A 16,540-nucleotide genomic window follows, 5' to 3' on the forward strand; every position below is an offset into this window, starting at 1 on the left:
TAGCACGGGCGCCTCCGGGCAGACCACGCAGGGCACGGCGTGTGTGTAAAGACCACGCCGAGCGCTCGGGTTTCCCCCGAAATACTGTCGGTAATTCATAATGAAATTACGGTCGGCCTGCGTCTGGTAACCCAAGACGTAAGCGATACGCGAGCTGAAGCCTCGGCCTGTGCAATAATTTTCTATTTCACCGGGACATTTCCCAAAGGGAAACTAATTGATATTCAATATCTGTGTGCATAAGCTGCAGCATGTTGGCTGCTCAGACTGGCTTCCTCCATTGGGCTTGTTCAGCAACCGTTTCACACAGGGGTATATTAGCAAACCAAAATTTACTGCCAACGAAAGAAATTCATTATTACTGTGCCGGGATATTGGTCACTTTGGCAATAAAAGGCATCCGTGTTTATTTTAGGGAAATGATCAATTGTACTGATAAAAAAAACGGCAACATAAAACATCAACGACAGGGTCATAAACACTCGTGAGGGGTATTATAAGCCGGATCACTCTGCACAAGTGGTGACGGAGATAACGGCGGTCACACGCGCAGATTTAGTATCACAACAGAGGCGAAAGCCAGGAAGTCGAACCACACAAAAATCGACGCAGCAAAGCGCGGGCGGGGGTGGGGGTGGGGGGGGGGGTCTTGGCTCATTGTACAACGTAGTGTTGAACAGGGAATTCCTCTGCTTTAGTGCGCACCATTCCCTATTAGGCCTATGCATATCAATCAATGTGCACTACCTGGTCAGTCACAGCTCACTGAAATATTCAGGATCTGTCATGCTGGCACAAAGCTGTCGTCCTCTCTGTGTTACTCTAACTTAAATAGCTGCATTATACATGAATATTGAACACATACTGATACAGATACAGTGGGAGAATCGTACATGCCTCGCCTTACCTGGTCATTACTTACTTACTTACTTACTACTTACCTACTTACTTACTTACCCTCTGGCCATTCCCTGTAAGGCACAAACGGGCATCAAATGACCACTGTGTGACCTTGCAAGGCAATCCCTGACTTAACTTCCAAGGATTTCTGAAACAGCACTGCTTAAAAGTGTATGAATATCACTGCAGTTATACAAGTGGTCTTAAGTAACTGCGGCAATTAACTAAAAATAAATGAGCAGTCCAATTCTGGGAACCCTCCGCTCGTTATTCCCTGTACAGTACGCCTGAATACTGCAGCTGCAGAACTGGCGAACACCGGTAGGTCTGTAATAACAAACGTCAGCCGTGCCAACTTCAAGTGGATATCAGCCCTGATACAAAAACCCATTTGATCCATATAATGAGCGCATGTCACACCGTTCTATGTACACTTCTGACTTTGATGAACTGCTGGAGATTAGTCGCTGTGCTATGCTGAACAAAAACTCCGCTCTTCATCATCGCAGAAGAGAAGAGAGGAAATCCTCATCCATCATTTTGTGCGATACAGTCAGATTTGCACGTCACCAATGTGATTGCTCACTGGCAATGCTCTCTTTTTACATTAACCAACCAGGAACATTTTATTTTAAAGGAAGACTTTGTCTGGTTTATTGGAGAGAGACAGAGGTACAGCTGAACAGCGCTGTGTACTTAACACAGTAGTGCATGAAAGCTTGTCTAAAATGGGATCTCATTCTGTAGCTATTGCAGACATGTATGCAAAAATAGAGTATAGTATTCTTGTAAGGCACTGCTTTTAGTTCAAATCATAAATTACAGTGGAAAGACAGTTTTAAGTGTATAAATATGCCGCAAATAAAATATGGAGATATTCACAATTAAATTACTAAAAGTGGAACCCATTTATTTTGTCCATTCTACTGACAAACATCCAGGGGCTTCTTCATTGGCCCACAGGGGTCCCCAGACACCAGTTTGGGAAGAACTCCTGATCTAGTCGTCTAGTACAAATGCTTTGTGATAGATTTTCAATTCACTGTTTGTGGTGTGTGTGTGTGCGTGCGTGCGTGTGCGCAGGCACGTGCGTGCATGCGTGAAACCACACACTAAATGTAACTGTCATGCCATATTTTTTTAAAGCAGTCAGAATATCAACACTTTCACATGTTCCTTACCACATGTATACCGATACATTTCTTTTCCTCAGCAATATTCCCTCAGATAGGTTAAAGCGGACCTCATGATATCCAGAAGACTTCTCACTGCCGTTATAATACAATGATCGGTGCTAAATCCTTATCCGTTTTGGATGCACGGACACAACAATGAAGGCGAATGTAATGAGTGAAGATTATGTATTTGCCTGTTTGATTTCGGCAACGGCCTTAACTCATGAATCTGTGCACGTGCCAATTGAATGGATGACATCCGAAGTAGAAGGTCATTTTAATTAAACACCTGTTAAACTGAAAACAAAGATTACTGAGGGGCATCCTGAGAACAACTTCTACTCAACACATTCTAGACTAGGGAAGCTGTGTCGAGCTTCGGACTGGTCTTACATTTCAGTTTAGCTATTCAAAGGAGGTAGACTGCTGTGCGTTTTGGCAGCTCCACGCTCACATCAATTGTTTTACCTTCGTAACAACTTCAGGAAGTGGGAAAAAAAGTTAAATTTGACGATTTATACAAAATATCGATATGGGAATAGCCTAATCCGTTTTAAGTAAATCGAAGCAATTCTGACATCTGGCCAGTTACCATGCACTTGCGCACTGACAAAAATATCAGAAAACCGAATGGCTACTTATAAAACACGTTTTTCTTGCTAGTTAGCGATGGATTTGTGTTGATATTGAAAGTAAAACACCACAATTTTGACCCATCAAACGACCGTCAGATCTGTGAAACCTTGGAACGAACGCTCTCCATCGCCACAGATCGGTTTCATAAGAGCTCCGTGCACAGAATAGATAAATCAAACGCCGGATTCTCATTAACAGTATTTAAACTTGTAGCATCAGGATTGGGACTAATCACTCCCGACAAACACGCTCCAAAGATTGAGAAATTTTGAAAGGCTTTATTATTATTTTTTTTTTAATTGACCTCCATGTAAAAAAACAAAACAAAAAAAAACCTCATAATAAGTTAACCTTTGTTTATTGTAGCTACTACCGCAGAGACGTAACTAGATAAATAACTAGACTAAACGCGCAATTGCTTCACGAACAAACCCTCTTTGGTTGTGTTTACTGTAAATTAAAAACACAGTCTTAACATAAACTAAACTAATTTCGTTCTATTTACAGATAGCCCACATGTAGGCTATAGCCAGCGTCCAACTTGAATAACAGTCTGTACAAACAATATAGCGTTTCAGTATGGACATGGGAACTTAGGACTTTACCTAATGTTCAGTCTATCAACTTGTAACCCAATGCAATTGACTGCCAACCCTCTGTTGAAATATTCCATTGCATGTTAAGATAGAACAATCCGCATGCAACCTCTTCAGAATCGCGGAGACAAGTGGACAGTCATTTTCGTGTAGCATCTCACATTATTTTAATGCTGGTTCAGCCATTACTTACCTTCAGAGCTTCAATGTCCAAGGAAGTTGACCGATCCATAACGGGGACGTGGATAATAAAATATATCAAAGCAAAGTTTCGGAATCTAGACTTGTAGTTCCCGACCTAAACTCAACCCAATCCCCCTACCACCGGCAGCCTTCCACAGTCTCATTCCCACAGATCACACCTCTTCTGGATAAAAAATAAAACAATAATAATGCCAATTCAGTTGAACTTCTTGGCAGCTGGAATGTAGAGTATCTTTATCTCAAACAGCCGACTCGCCAACCAAATAAAAAAATAAAAGCATAAACGGGAATCCCTAACGTGTGAGAGTATCGGATCCCCAGAAAAAAAGCTAGCGGTTAGCAAATTGCTGCATCCTCAGAAAACCAGTTCCTTGAACAGCTTCATGCGGCAAATTTAAGAAATGTGTTCAATTTGCAGCGACCGCAATAACAGCCCCGGAGAATCTCGCTCATTTATATATCAAAAGATTCTGATCTGCTTAAGTCCGAAGCCCGAAATCAAAGCGTTCTCTCGCAAAACAAGACGCCGGCAGTGCATATAACACTATGCCATAACGCTACGGGAATTACTGTACATCTGAGTTCGGCTCCTCAATGAGTAAAGTCAGAGAAAATAGCTTCTCCTAGAAAAACACGTTGAGAGAGAGTTGACGGGAAAAGAAGGTGAATTCTCTGGCAGTGCTGAGATTTCCTGTTATCTTGTTTTACTGTCCTCCACCAGCAGGTGACTGCTTTCTCTTCGGTTCTCCTCACATAACCAAGGGGATTTTTTTTCATCATTCAAATAGCAAACTGTCCTTTCTTGCCAATTATTCCTCTGGGTCCTAGAGCGAAAAAAAAGGGACACGCTTTGGTGACCGCCCGCAAGCAGGAATAGACGTCTACTGTTGAGCGCCGAGGAACGCAGGTTGATAACCAATGTGTCTGCACTCCGCTACCAAGTGCGTTTGTCAATTATTTTTTTGTATCTCTCTCACTCTGCCTTGATTCTGGTTGCACATATCAGCAGCACGTCATGTACAGAATGCAACATGGTCTGTCATGTTGGATCTGGACCATTTGTCAAACGTTTTAAAGGTTTTGACCAACGAACTGATGTGAAGGCTATAGGCCGTTCATAACACGTTTTGTCACGAGATTTCGTAATGTTTAATTGGTGTGAACGTGCCCTTTAAACTGAAAATGGTGGCTAATAATATTATATCTTAACTGACTTTATTAAATTACATGGAAACAATCATAATTTCCAAGGGACAAATCAACATAGGACTTCAATTATATGAAACGAATTCAAGTCACTTATATTTGCGGGATGTGTGCAACAGATACAGCAACAAAAGTAGACAGCACGGTAAAGATATACAAACCATACGTTTTTTTTTTCTGGAATGTAAATATTCCAAATTTGAATGGGTCCTTTCATGTCAATGGCCAATTCAACTCGACAGCCAGATCTGTCAGTGAATCCTACTTCCTATAGGGCAAAATTAAGACACCGTTTAAGTGTCACATATTCTGGAAGTAATTTGAAAGAACGAACGCAGGCCTTCCGTGGAGCGGTTTCACACTGTGCCGGGGCAAAATTAATCACATTCTGAAGCTGTTTCATCTGCACGGCAGACCACGGCTATCATGTGCCAACCACTGTGACGTCAGTCCTATCGCAGAGAGACGAGCCAGTGAGCACCCTACAACGAGGGGACCGGTGAGCTGGTAACCCTGTGCATGCACAATACTATCAAAACATTGCTGTAATACTGCAATTACTGACGCAATGATGCAAAAGCTGTTAAATTGCATGTTCAGTAGCTTCATTATCTGCGTGTGTCAATTGTGTGTTTGGAGAGGAGGTTTGAGGGGTGACTGATGTCTTTGTGCTCTCAAAGTCATTGCATTTGCAAATAAATATACCTGAAAGGATATTATATGGTAAGACACAATTTTGGCTACTGCTTTTTAAGTAGTAAGCAATATTAACTACATTAAAACATTATTATTGTTGTTGTTGTTGTTGTTGTTGTTACATATATCTGAAGTCACAATACTGTTATATTTCTTTAATAGGTGTAATATTTTGGTAATACAAAATTAATAATGGGCAAAGACCTACACGTCACCATTAAGAGTATATCCAATATACGGAGTACCAATATCTACCATAAAGATCTACTTCCATAATATTTTTGCTGTTGACTTTGTTTTCTTTTTTATCCTTAGTCCCAGGTTTGCCTTTGATTGCAGGTTAGTTGAGTTTTCATGACACATTCCATGACCAGCTGCTACAGGTGCACTGTATAGATGCAAGGTCACAGTGCGGAAGCACCAGAGGTACCAGGAGGTATGGCAAAAAGAGAAGAAAAGCCAATTAAAAGGCTCACAATTTGGTTCTCAGGTCTTCTTTGGGACCAAACCTATGAATATAATATTAATATAATATAATATGAATATCAGCCTAATGCATTTGAGCCCCTGAGTTTTCCCCTGCTATGAAACCCATTTTTTAAAGAAGGCTCATCTTAAAAATGCCAACCAAATCAAATTATTACTTTATGAAGTTCAGGTCTGCCACCAACCAAGTCTAATGTGCGTATGAATTTGTTCCCTGAAGGAAATTACAGGTGCCCAGTGTGCGAAATACTACCTCTTTTTAAATGTAGCACCTTTTATCTCAGACATATTAGGAAGAGGTTCATTTAGTGGTTTAGCCTGCTTGCATGAGAACATGAGTTGAAATCTAATAGCAGACATTGTAGCTACTGATGAAACTAAAACTCAGCTTTTCCCTACTTTGATTGGATTCAACTATTTTCAGAGTATTAAAGTATTTTCTGAGGTTTCTGGACAACGTGAGTCTATGGACTTAAAAGATAATGATTCATGATTTTTTAAAAATTAAACTCAATGAGGAATCTGACATATGAACCTTGCTATAATTTTTGCTCTTAGCCATCTCTTATATACTGTATATTTAATTAGTCTACATAAGAAAAAGAATATTCAAGTGAGCTTTGCAATTTCTTTCATATATTATTCTGAACAGTCTGAAGAGGTGAAACCTTCATGGTGTTTAATATGAAGAACAAATTTACATAAGTACCTTCAGTGTTGCTAATGTAATTTCCATATTTCTGGACATGGTTTTTTATTACTTCCTTCCTTCCATTAGTTAAGCTTATAGATTTTCTTTTTTAAATTATAACATTCACAGTGTATTTCTATAGAACTTATACAACTTATACAACAGCAACAATACTACGGCTTTAATTCAATCAACATTTGTCCTCAGATGACTTTAAAATAACTTGGCATTTTAATTTTTGTGTTCGGTGAACTTGCCAAACTGTTAGGTAACAAGAAAACTGATGCAAGCAGTCATTCATACAAATAAATCTAAAAATAAAAGAAATAAAATACTGACTGGACCCAGGCCTATGGGCTAGTTCTCGTAAAAACATACAAGCATGTGTTAGGGGGAAAATAAACAAAAAAAACAATTTTTTTTCAGGCAGCAATGCAGGTTTTGACTTTCTCAATGTCAATGTTGATGATTAAAATGCAGTACCTAATGGGTCGATGTGGGGGGCATCCTGTTTCCTGTAAAGCGGGTGAATTGGAAGCTCAGCTGAGAGTTTCGCTGGATGAGGGTTGTGCGAGGGGAAAAAGCTCCAATGTCAGGGGTGACCTGGAAGTGACCCAAACTCCACTCCGGTCCGCACACCCGCGAGGAGGACTCGAAAAAAAGGGATTTATGGGCCCCTTCATCTCCCCACGACTGTGGAAAAACAATGAACAGCCATAGTTCAGTCCGTTGGCGGCAACGAACTCTATCTCCGCCATCGGGGGAAGGCCCGAGCTCGGGTACACAGATACCATCTTTGAAGGTGTCAGGTCAGAGCTAGACAAAGTCTTTATCTTCAGAGGGAAGTGGTAAAGTGTATTTATATATATATATATATATATATATTATTATAATTTTTTTTTTTTTTTTTTTTTTTTTTTAAATAATCAAGTGAAAATTGATTATGCAACAACCCGAACTGGTGACGGAGGGAACCGTGTGGCGTTACGAACACGTGACCGAGTTTCACTGTCGTCCCCAACTGTCAATCGCCGTCTGACGCGTCGGAGTCGGCGGAGAGCAAGAACGCCGGCAGTCCTCAGCTCGAATGCGAAAATCCCAGCTCGTTACCGCCGGGGTTTTTTTTTTGTTTTTTTTTCCCCTCCACCGTATGTTTTTTCCTGTCGGTATTTATCGCTGTCAGTGTGGGAAATTATGCCTGCGTGTTATGAGTGTTTGCGCGTGGGCGGCACGGGTTTATTCAAGCAGTTCAAACCCCGCATGCGTTACTCTTTATCAACATCCCGGCTTAGTTGAATATGACAGTATTGATTGCGCAGTCAAAGCCCTGTGTCAAATCGCATATTTATACCTAGCATGGGACTGTGTTATTATACGGAATTTTAAAACACTATTTTCACGTGCACAGTGCACTAACCTTGGGGGAGCAATTGGTGGAAAATGTCTCGGTGAATTTTCTCAGGTATGATCCAACTCAATAACGGTCCCTGGCGTTCCCAAGAACATTTCTGCAGTCATAACATCTTTTCCATATTATTAGCTTCTGACAGGCGAGCATTAAGCGCTCGTTACGGGCACCTGTTTAAAAAATCCATTCCTTTCAGCATGATTTGTTTGCTGAGGTAAAACGATGTTAATATCAGACCTTATTAAACACAGATTTGTAGGCTGTGAGTTAAAGCACAATTTAAGAAGCAGTCGGTGGATCCCCAATGCGCACTGTGAAAGATTACCAATGGAGGCCTGACAAATTTATATGGCAAAAAACCCCCGAAGTCCAATTCAAGCAGTAATTTTCCTGGGCACGTCCAAATAAGGCCAGCTTTACAATGGCAGGACCTGTCCAAGCCCATATATAAATACGGAATAGGCCCATTGGCTTTGATATAAGCAGCATAAAAGACTACAAAACACAGAACGTGCGCAGCCTATAATCAACTTTCCGTGGAGTTACCCACCGAAAGTTCCGAGGTCACTCGGGATGATGTAATGGCGTCCTGCCAGGGTAGAGACGGCTTACTGAGGGGGCTGGATGACCCCCCCTCGAGGCGAGACGTACCTTAATTTGCATACAAAGCAACGGCACTCATGGGCTGCCACTGTGCATGTCGATACGTCGCTTCCGATGTTTACAAAGGAGACATGTACCGGAGAGGCCAATCCATACCCACACCACCCACTTCCGTTTCTGAAAGAGAAAGAGGGTCAAGTAAGCCCGAGTTTCAGCTGGGAGTTGGTCTTTTAAAATTAATTTTGCCTACCCACTGCCTCATTGCCATTTTGGATGTATTTGGATCCCTGAGGCATTATTACATTGGCTGCATTGTTCGGCAATGCTTTCCTTTGCACTGATTGGTCAGTGATGGTAAATGGACTGCATTTATATAGCGCTTTTATCCAAAGCGCTTTACAATTGATGCCTCTCATTCACCAGAGCTTTAAGGGGTTAGATGTCTTGCTCAGGGACACTTCGACATGCCCAGGGTGGGGATTGAACTGGCAACCCTCCGACTGCCAGACAACCGCTCTTACCTCCTGAGCTATGTCGCCCCCACTGAGAAGGGCTGAGCAGTGGATATGGTGCAGGAGAGTGCTGGTGCGGGGATGGAGGGCTAGGAGGGAAAAGTAATCCATCCCAGATGCATCCCAGTGTCGTGGCTTGCCCCAGGGGAAATCTTAACCTATATGTCTTTATATGGCCTATATGTTTCAATCCCTGTGGTGGGGAGTACCCAATGTGCCTGCATTGGCTTCGATGATTTTAAACCCTTTGCTATGCCGGCGAATAGGCCACTGAGTGATGAATCTTAGCTCAGCTGTAAGATTGGATTGTATCCTCGCAGTGCTGTCTCTACGGCAGGACATCGCAATGAGAGAGGACAATTGGAAATAAAGAAAAGTAATAGCAAAGTCTTCAGGTCTGGTTTGCATTGCTCTTTTGAAATTTAGGATCCTTGACAGCACAGGAGTCTGATTTTGTATCAGACGGAAAGAAATATCCTCATTGTAAACTGAATCAAAAAGGAAAACAAAACGCAGCCAAAAGCATTCGAATTTCCCCGGAGAAATGCCCTTTTTTCGTTGATGTACGGCCCAGACTTATTGTGCCAGCTGAACTGTATAGAGATGTGGAAAGGCTGCTTCCTCTTATAGGCGCTACCCCAAAATGACAACAGTCTCCCCAACATCCCCACAGTCTCCCCAACATCACCATAGTCACCCCAACATCCCCACAATTACCCCAAACTTGCCACAGTCACCCCAACATCACCATAGTCACCCCAATACCCATAAAAGTCACCCCAACAGAGCTACAGTCACCCCAACACTGCCACAGTCACCCCAAAATCACCATAGACACCCCAATATGACCATAGTCACCTCAACATTGCCACAGTCACCCCAAGATCCTCACAGTCGCCCCAACATCACAACAGGTAGTTCATCTCCTCCTTCGTGATTTTGAGAATCGCCGTCTGCACTGTGATAGGTGTAGTTCTCATATCAGCTACCTGTGTTCATCCATTCTATTGTTTATATGTATTATTATTCTATTGTTTTTCATTAGGAGTCAATGCAAGTGGCTTGGGAGCGATACATTCATTCTTACAGTACTGCATGTAGGCAAAGCCCATCTCTTAATTGTTATGATGGTAGGGGTGTGCATAAAATGCCTCACATTAACCTGATATTTCCCTGAAGTCCAGAGCCATTTATCTTCCATACGGAAGTGGATGAATTTGGTAATGTTATTGCTATTGTCCCAAAAATATCTATAAAGAGGTTCAGAGCCCTCTGGTGGCAGAGACAGAAGCTACAACATTTTCACTTTTTCCCCCCTTAGGAAGTCCTTTTTTTTGGGGGGGGGGATTTTTAAAAAGTGAATCATAATACGTACAGATACATTTTCAGCGAGAGAGAGAGAGGGAGAGAGGGAGAGGGAGAGAGAGAGAGAGAGAGAGAGAGAGAGAGAGAGAGAGAGAACGCACCCACACCAAGAGAGGGAGATTCTTATGCAGGCCACCACTGAAAATTTCAGAAGATTTAAATTTTATGTCATCCACATCAAAATAAGTCTTTCTGCAGGCATGCATCCAAAAATCAATGATTCTTCTTTGTCAAAAATATACTGGTGGTACCATTAATTGAAAACATGCTATTTAGTATTGCGTTCTTTATGATCAATAGGCATTATAGGTGAATCAATGCCTTATGTGGAGGTTGCCATTATCTTCCATTAGGACAATGTATTTCCCAGCACGTTATCTTAGGGCACTATACCTGTCACTATGATTCCATTTGATTTAACTGCATTAGCGGCCGATTATACGTGCAATTTGGCGGAAAGCGGCAAGATATACTGGGGACGCATCACACATTAATAGCGGGAAAGGGAAGTAAACGTAGTTAAGGGCGGTAAATTATTGCTTCGCAGAATACGTTCCCTCTCAAAGGTGACCCTCGCTCCAGAACAGGCAGCAACGTTAAGGCCGCGGGATTTGTGTGGGGTGGATCTAAATTTTACCTAGTGTCCTGAGACGCACAGAGTTTTTGTCAGAGGGAAGATTGCATTTTTTATTTATATATTTATTTATTTATTTTCGGTATCAGTTGGCTTCGTTGCAAATAGAGACGGGTATGTCCTGAAGATATTATGAGCAATCAAAAGTGACAAGCAAACTGATGCTACAGGAACAAGGCATTCGACGTTTGAAAGAGCCGAAATTACTTCAAAGAGATGCAAACGGACAACGGACGAGGTCAGCTGGGGAAAACCCAGTCAAGACACGAGAGGAAGTTAAACTCAAACAGGCAGAATATTTTCACCGACTCATCTCTTTTGACACATTTTATCCCTGGTCAATATAATATAGATTTTTTATCTCTTAATTCCATATATTTCTCACGGATTTTCACACATGACAGGATCTTGAGATAAAAGGAAAAATCACTCAACTGCACAACAATGTAATACTTATTACTCACAGTTTTGTAGTGCCCTTCATGTATATCAAAACGGGTAACCATTTATTAGGACTGAGTTGTCAAGGCATTTCCTTCTACCTGAAGAGTGTTTTTTTTAGTTTTTTTTTTTTTTTTAGAGTATACATCTTCAATAGTTTATAAAATATATTTTACATATTACCTACTGCCAAAACAAGAGAACACAACCCTGTGGCAAGCACAGTTACAACCCCATTATAATAATAATGTCTGTTCTTTTTGGTGCACTCCAGTCCATAATTAAGGTATCCTTTCCTGAGTTGATGATGTATTTGGGAGGGAGTCCGCTTGAAAATAACAGTAGCAACTTTCTGGTAGAACAGAGTCAAGTATCCACAACCACAGTTTTGTCTATATCTGTATATGCTACGATAGCAAACTTTCAGTAACTGTCCCTGAACCCTTTGCTTTAAGTAGCCTACCCTGTACTTAAAATCCAATACTTAAAAGTTTGCTTGTGCTGTATTCTTCTCAGCCTTCAAAGGCAGCATAAATTTTGGAATATACGACCCTGAAACACCCTTCTTCCCCCAAAGCGTTTTGGGACTCGAGAGATAGTTTGGCGCCTGCCTTCGAGAAAATACGATCTTTTTGTGACCTTCGTGGACCTCGGAGGGGAATCTGAGGATCAGCGTATTGAACTAAAATATGATAAAGCAGTGAAGCAGCATTTCACAATTTGCTTCTTCTTGGTTGAAATCACCCAGGTGAGTTCCAGGATATTTGTAATTCCAGATGACTGAGACCTACAGGATCTGAGTCACTGTACTCACATTTAATATATGTGCGGAGCAGGTTTCCCCCAAGAGAACAGGGCAAAGGGACCAAAGAAAATGTCACTGTAAAGAGTATTTACACCCAATCCATGCTTCCCATTCATCACTAAGCCCAGGTGTGCTTTTTGTGTGCCTGGTTAATCAAGAAACAGAAGAAAAGAAAGTTTGAGCACTTTGGCTTGGGCAACAGACCAGGGAATACGCCTCAGCTCACAATTTGCATTCACAATTACAGGTTCAGCCTACTGCCATTGCAAAGGTTAAATGAAACATTATAACATTATGGAGGAGGGTGTACAGATAGCTGTGCTCCCAAGCATTCACACACACACATACACACACACATACTGTACACAGACACACACATACACACACACACACACACACACTCACATACACACAAACACGAAAACACACACACACACACACACACACACTCAAACCTTATTGACTGACACCCAAGGAAGACATGCTCGGCCAGTCTACCAAAGAGGCTAGTGCCACTCTCTGAACAACAACTAGTATCCCTGGGTAGGACATTTCTTTTCCTGATGATGATGACGACGATGATGATGATGATGATAGCTATAATGATTCCCGCTATGCCACACAGGAAGGGAGCCCTGGCCAATCAGTGCACAGGCAGGCCTGCCTGGCCTCTTCGCGCTCCAGACCCTGGCACAGCGTGGCGTGATCAGGTGCCGTACTTTTCAGCGCACACACAGACAAGACATGCCAACGCATGGCAGAGGGGAGGCCACGGCCCGCCCCGAGAGATGGGAACAGGAACGGTCACCCTGGAAGGAATGAGCAGGACCGTCCGCACGTCGCTGAGGAGGGCTGCCTACCATCTGGCCAACACCAACAGCACGGGGCCAGAAGAGCACACCGTGTGACTGCGTGAGTGACTGCGCTATAACACTACCAGAGAGCCCAGGCCGACTGAAAACAGCACTAATGGGCTGCTTCCAGCTCACTGTTATATGTTTTTTCATCTGTTATTTCTGGTGTTTTTTTTCTGTTTCTAGGGTTTGAACATAAATGGGCTAGACTGCTGCAGGTAACCAATTAAATACACCTTAGTAGAAAGATGGGAGACTGGAATCAAGTGAAATACATATTAATCCCATATATATATATACTAGTTACCCTGATTCTCAGAAGCTTAATAAACTTATTTATCTTTGATGATTAATTTTGCGTATGGAATACCAAAAAAAAACTGTGAAATGCCGTTTGAAGTTTGTCTTTAAAATGACATACTTGGCCTATATTCCTCAACGCTGGCGGTTTTCTTTCATAATTAAGCAAAAATTAAGTTTTTAATTTACCCAAGACATTAATTAATTAAACCTTTTTATTCTTAGCAACACAATTATAAAGTAATTAAATGAATAATGAACAACATGTCAATCATGGCAGGCACATGGGCACCGTGCTCCTCAGACTCTGTGTGGTATTGATGGGATCGAGGTTGCGGCGGTGTAATTCTCGATAATTTAGCTGTCATCGAAAATGGCCTGGTGATAAATATCTGATAAAAAAAAAAACAAACATTTTCTTAGACCCACTGAGGGAATCTGTCAAAACTTTGGGCTCAATTAGCGACTTGTTTACAAAACGCGAGATCAAAGACGGGCATGTGTGATACACTGCGTACAGATCCAAACACAAATGTGTTTATATGTAAGCACATATAGTGATGTTGTCTATTTGTCATTTTTTAAAAACTAACACGTAACACATGGACACTTCCTCCCTTGCATTGTTACTGAGACATAGCTTTCAAACACTTGAATAAACTTTATTTCAGTGCATTCTTTGACAATACTACCCTCAGGTGCACGTTAGAAACTAATTGCGAAAGCAGTGGGAGACATTTTAAAATGGGGGAAAAATGCAAATTGGAAAGTACATTAAATGTAATTGTGATTAAGTTCAGTCAGCCTCCTTTATCACGCGCTTGGGTGCACTAGGAGGTTCTTAAAAGGGGCTTCTGAAAAGCAGAAGACTCGTGCAATAAAGCAAAACAGAGAGCATAATAAATATGTACAATCAACGGGAGTTTGTTCACATCCATGACATAGGACAACAACCGTGCCTAGGCAAAATGTGTGCTTTTCTATCTTGAGGGAAAATGGGTAGAGTGTGCCCTTGAATGAGAACAGAATGATAGCTTTTGTTTAGATGAGATTTTTATAACATTACTTTTTCTAGTCTTCTGTGAAAGCCTAGATATTAGACTACTGTACTGTAAGTACGGAAGTAATGAGACACTGGTCAGGCTGAAGGTGATATGATTGCCTTCTAGGTGAACATCATTATAGCCTTCTTAAGCAGTGCTACCGCCATGGGTTATTCTGTATGATGCATTCCATACAGTAATTAAGAGTGAGGTAAGCTTCATCATTATCAATGCGTCATGAAATGTGTTTGCCATTCTTACAGTAGTTGCCTGTTTTAGATACATTTTTAAAATGGAATATTGCTTGATATGTTTTTGCAATTGCACTCGTGCTGATTAAATAATTTGGATTTAACTACAATGCACTGAATTGCCTGATGGTAATCCAGGGTGGAGGTTTAAAGACCTAAGACATGTATAAGATCACTGAGAGGCTAGACTAAGTAGGAGGGCCTACTGGAGTGGCTCTTATTCCTGTTCCATGGAGATCTACCATCCTTTTTCCAACCGTACCATCCTATAGGTTTTTCCTCCATCCTTAACATCTCATTCAACAGCCAGAGATATCTTGTTGAGCTGCGAATTAGTGGAACCAGGTGTGCCAAATTAGGGATGAAATGAAAAGCTGCAGGATGGTAGATCTCCAGGAACGGGGTTGAGCAGCCCTGCTCTAGCTGTTGAATGAGGTGCTCCTTGTTAGGGTTGAAATGAAAAGCTACAGGATGGTAGATCTTCAGGAACAGAGTTTGGAACCACTGGCCTAATACATATGAATCAGTGCATCAAATACATTTGACAGGATGTGTGCCACATCGCTATAGAACTGTTTTTGTGAAGAAATATTTTTAGCTTTGAAATACAGACTGTAAAAAAAAAAATCAATCGATGCTGTGCAACTAAAATCAGATAAAATGTAAAAATCTCTTCTAACTACTTTTTACCTTCCTTCAAGAGCTGTTTTGACTCTAGCCAGGCCAACATTGTAATTAAGAGCCTGATCTTAATTGATCTGCCTGGGAAAATGGTTATATTAGGTTATATTAAAATAAATAAATAAATAAATAAATAAAAATGACTAAAAGACTTAGAAAGCCTATGCTCCATTGCTAATGCTATTCCATTAGCTGGCCACTGGTAAAAATCCTTCCGAAATAAAACTGTGCTCATACTCAACACACCCCTTATCCTTATCCATCACACAGCAGTAGTGCACGACAACATAACTTCTCTATTAAACCGTGCAAGCATTATGAGCACGTGCGCAACCACTTACAGCGTTTGAGAAGCAAACACACCCAATCAGCAAACACCAGGAGGCGGGTTAGTGTGATTACACCCGACAGGCCGCAGCCAGACGCCGCAGCTTCGCGGCTGCTAATGGCATCAATGAGTCTAAAATTCCCATTTCCATGTCAAACTCCAGCTCCTTAGTGTCTGATTAATTGATTATTATTTCCTTACACCAACCCCCCCCCCCCCTTCTTCACCCCCACAGAGTAAAAAGTGTATAAAAGCTTATCGGGAGATCGATAAAAAATGTGTTATCTCTCTTAGTGGGGCGGATCTAGACTCTGGGCGGTTGGAGAGGAAAGCGTTTGAGGATCAGTCCAGGGCTCGATGGCCTGTTGAGTTGGATAAGACGTTATGGCTTATCAGCTTCCCACCAGAAGACATTGATGAAGCCTTTGGACGCCTCTGAAAGAGACACGTTCGGAAAAAAAGGGACCGCGTACAAATGACCCAGCCACTGTAATCAGAGTAAGTCGCTGTCCCGATACATGCCACCGACCTGAGGTGTGTGGAGACAGCTTCGGAAGTCCTGCCCCCCCCCCCCCCCCCCCCCCCCCCCCACCCGTCACCAGATTAAGGCTCGATTGCCGATTGCTCCAGCACCTCAGCGAGAGAATGTGTATGGGACCAATGACGTTTTGAGGCTGTCAACACCCCTCCCTCCGCCCCCCCCCCGTGTGAGATGTCAGGGAAAT

The 16,540-nt window shown here is 41.9% G+C and overlaps 1 protein-coding gene across 2 annotated transcripts in view; it reads right to left on the reverse strand.

Moving 5' to 3' along the window:
* LOC118231242 (zeta-sarcoglycan-like) overlaps window positions 1-16,540 on the reverse strand; it is a 232,551-nt gene that overhangs the window by 142,151 nt on the left and 73,860 nt on the right. The window contains exon 1 of one of the 2 annotated variants that reach the window (XM_035424886.1): window positions 3,501-4,439. The exons of the other annotated variant lie outside the window; for it this stretch is intronic. Coding sequence (XP_035280777.1) covers window positions 3,501-3,539 — 39 coding nt within the window. The 5' untranslated portion in view covers window positions 3,540-4,439. Of the gene's footprint in view, window positions 1-3,500; window positions 4,440-16,540 lie in introns of those variants that run through there. 2 annotated transcript variants of the gene reach the window in all.

Source organism: Anguilla anguilla, chromosome 7 (genome assembly GCF_013347855.1).
Source record: "Anguilla anguilla isolate fAngAng1 chromosome 7, fAngAng1.pri, whole genome shotgun sequence".
In the NCBI taxonomy this organism is placed as follows: Eukaryota; Metazoa; Chordata; class Actinopteri; order Anguilliformes; family Anguillidae; genus Anguilla; species Anguilla anguilla.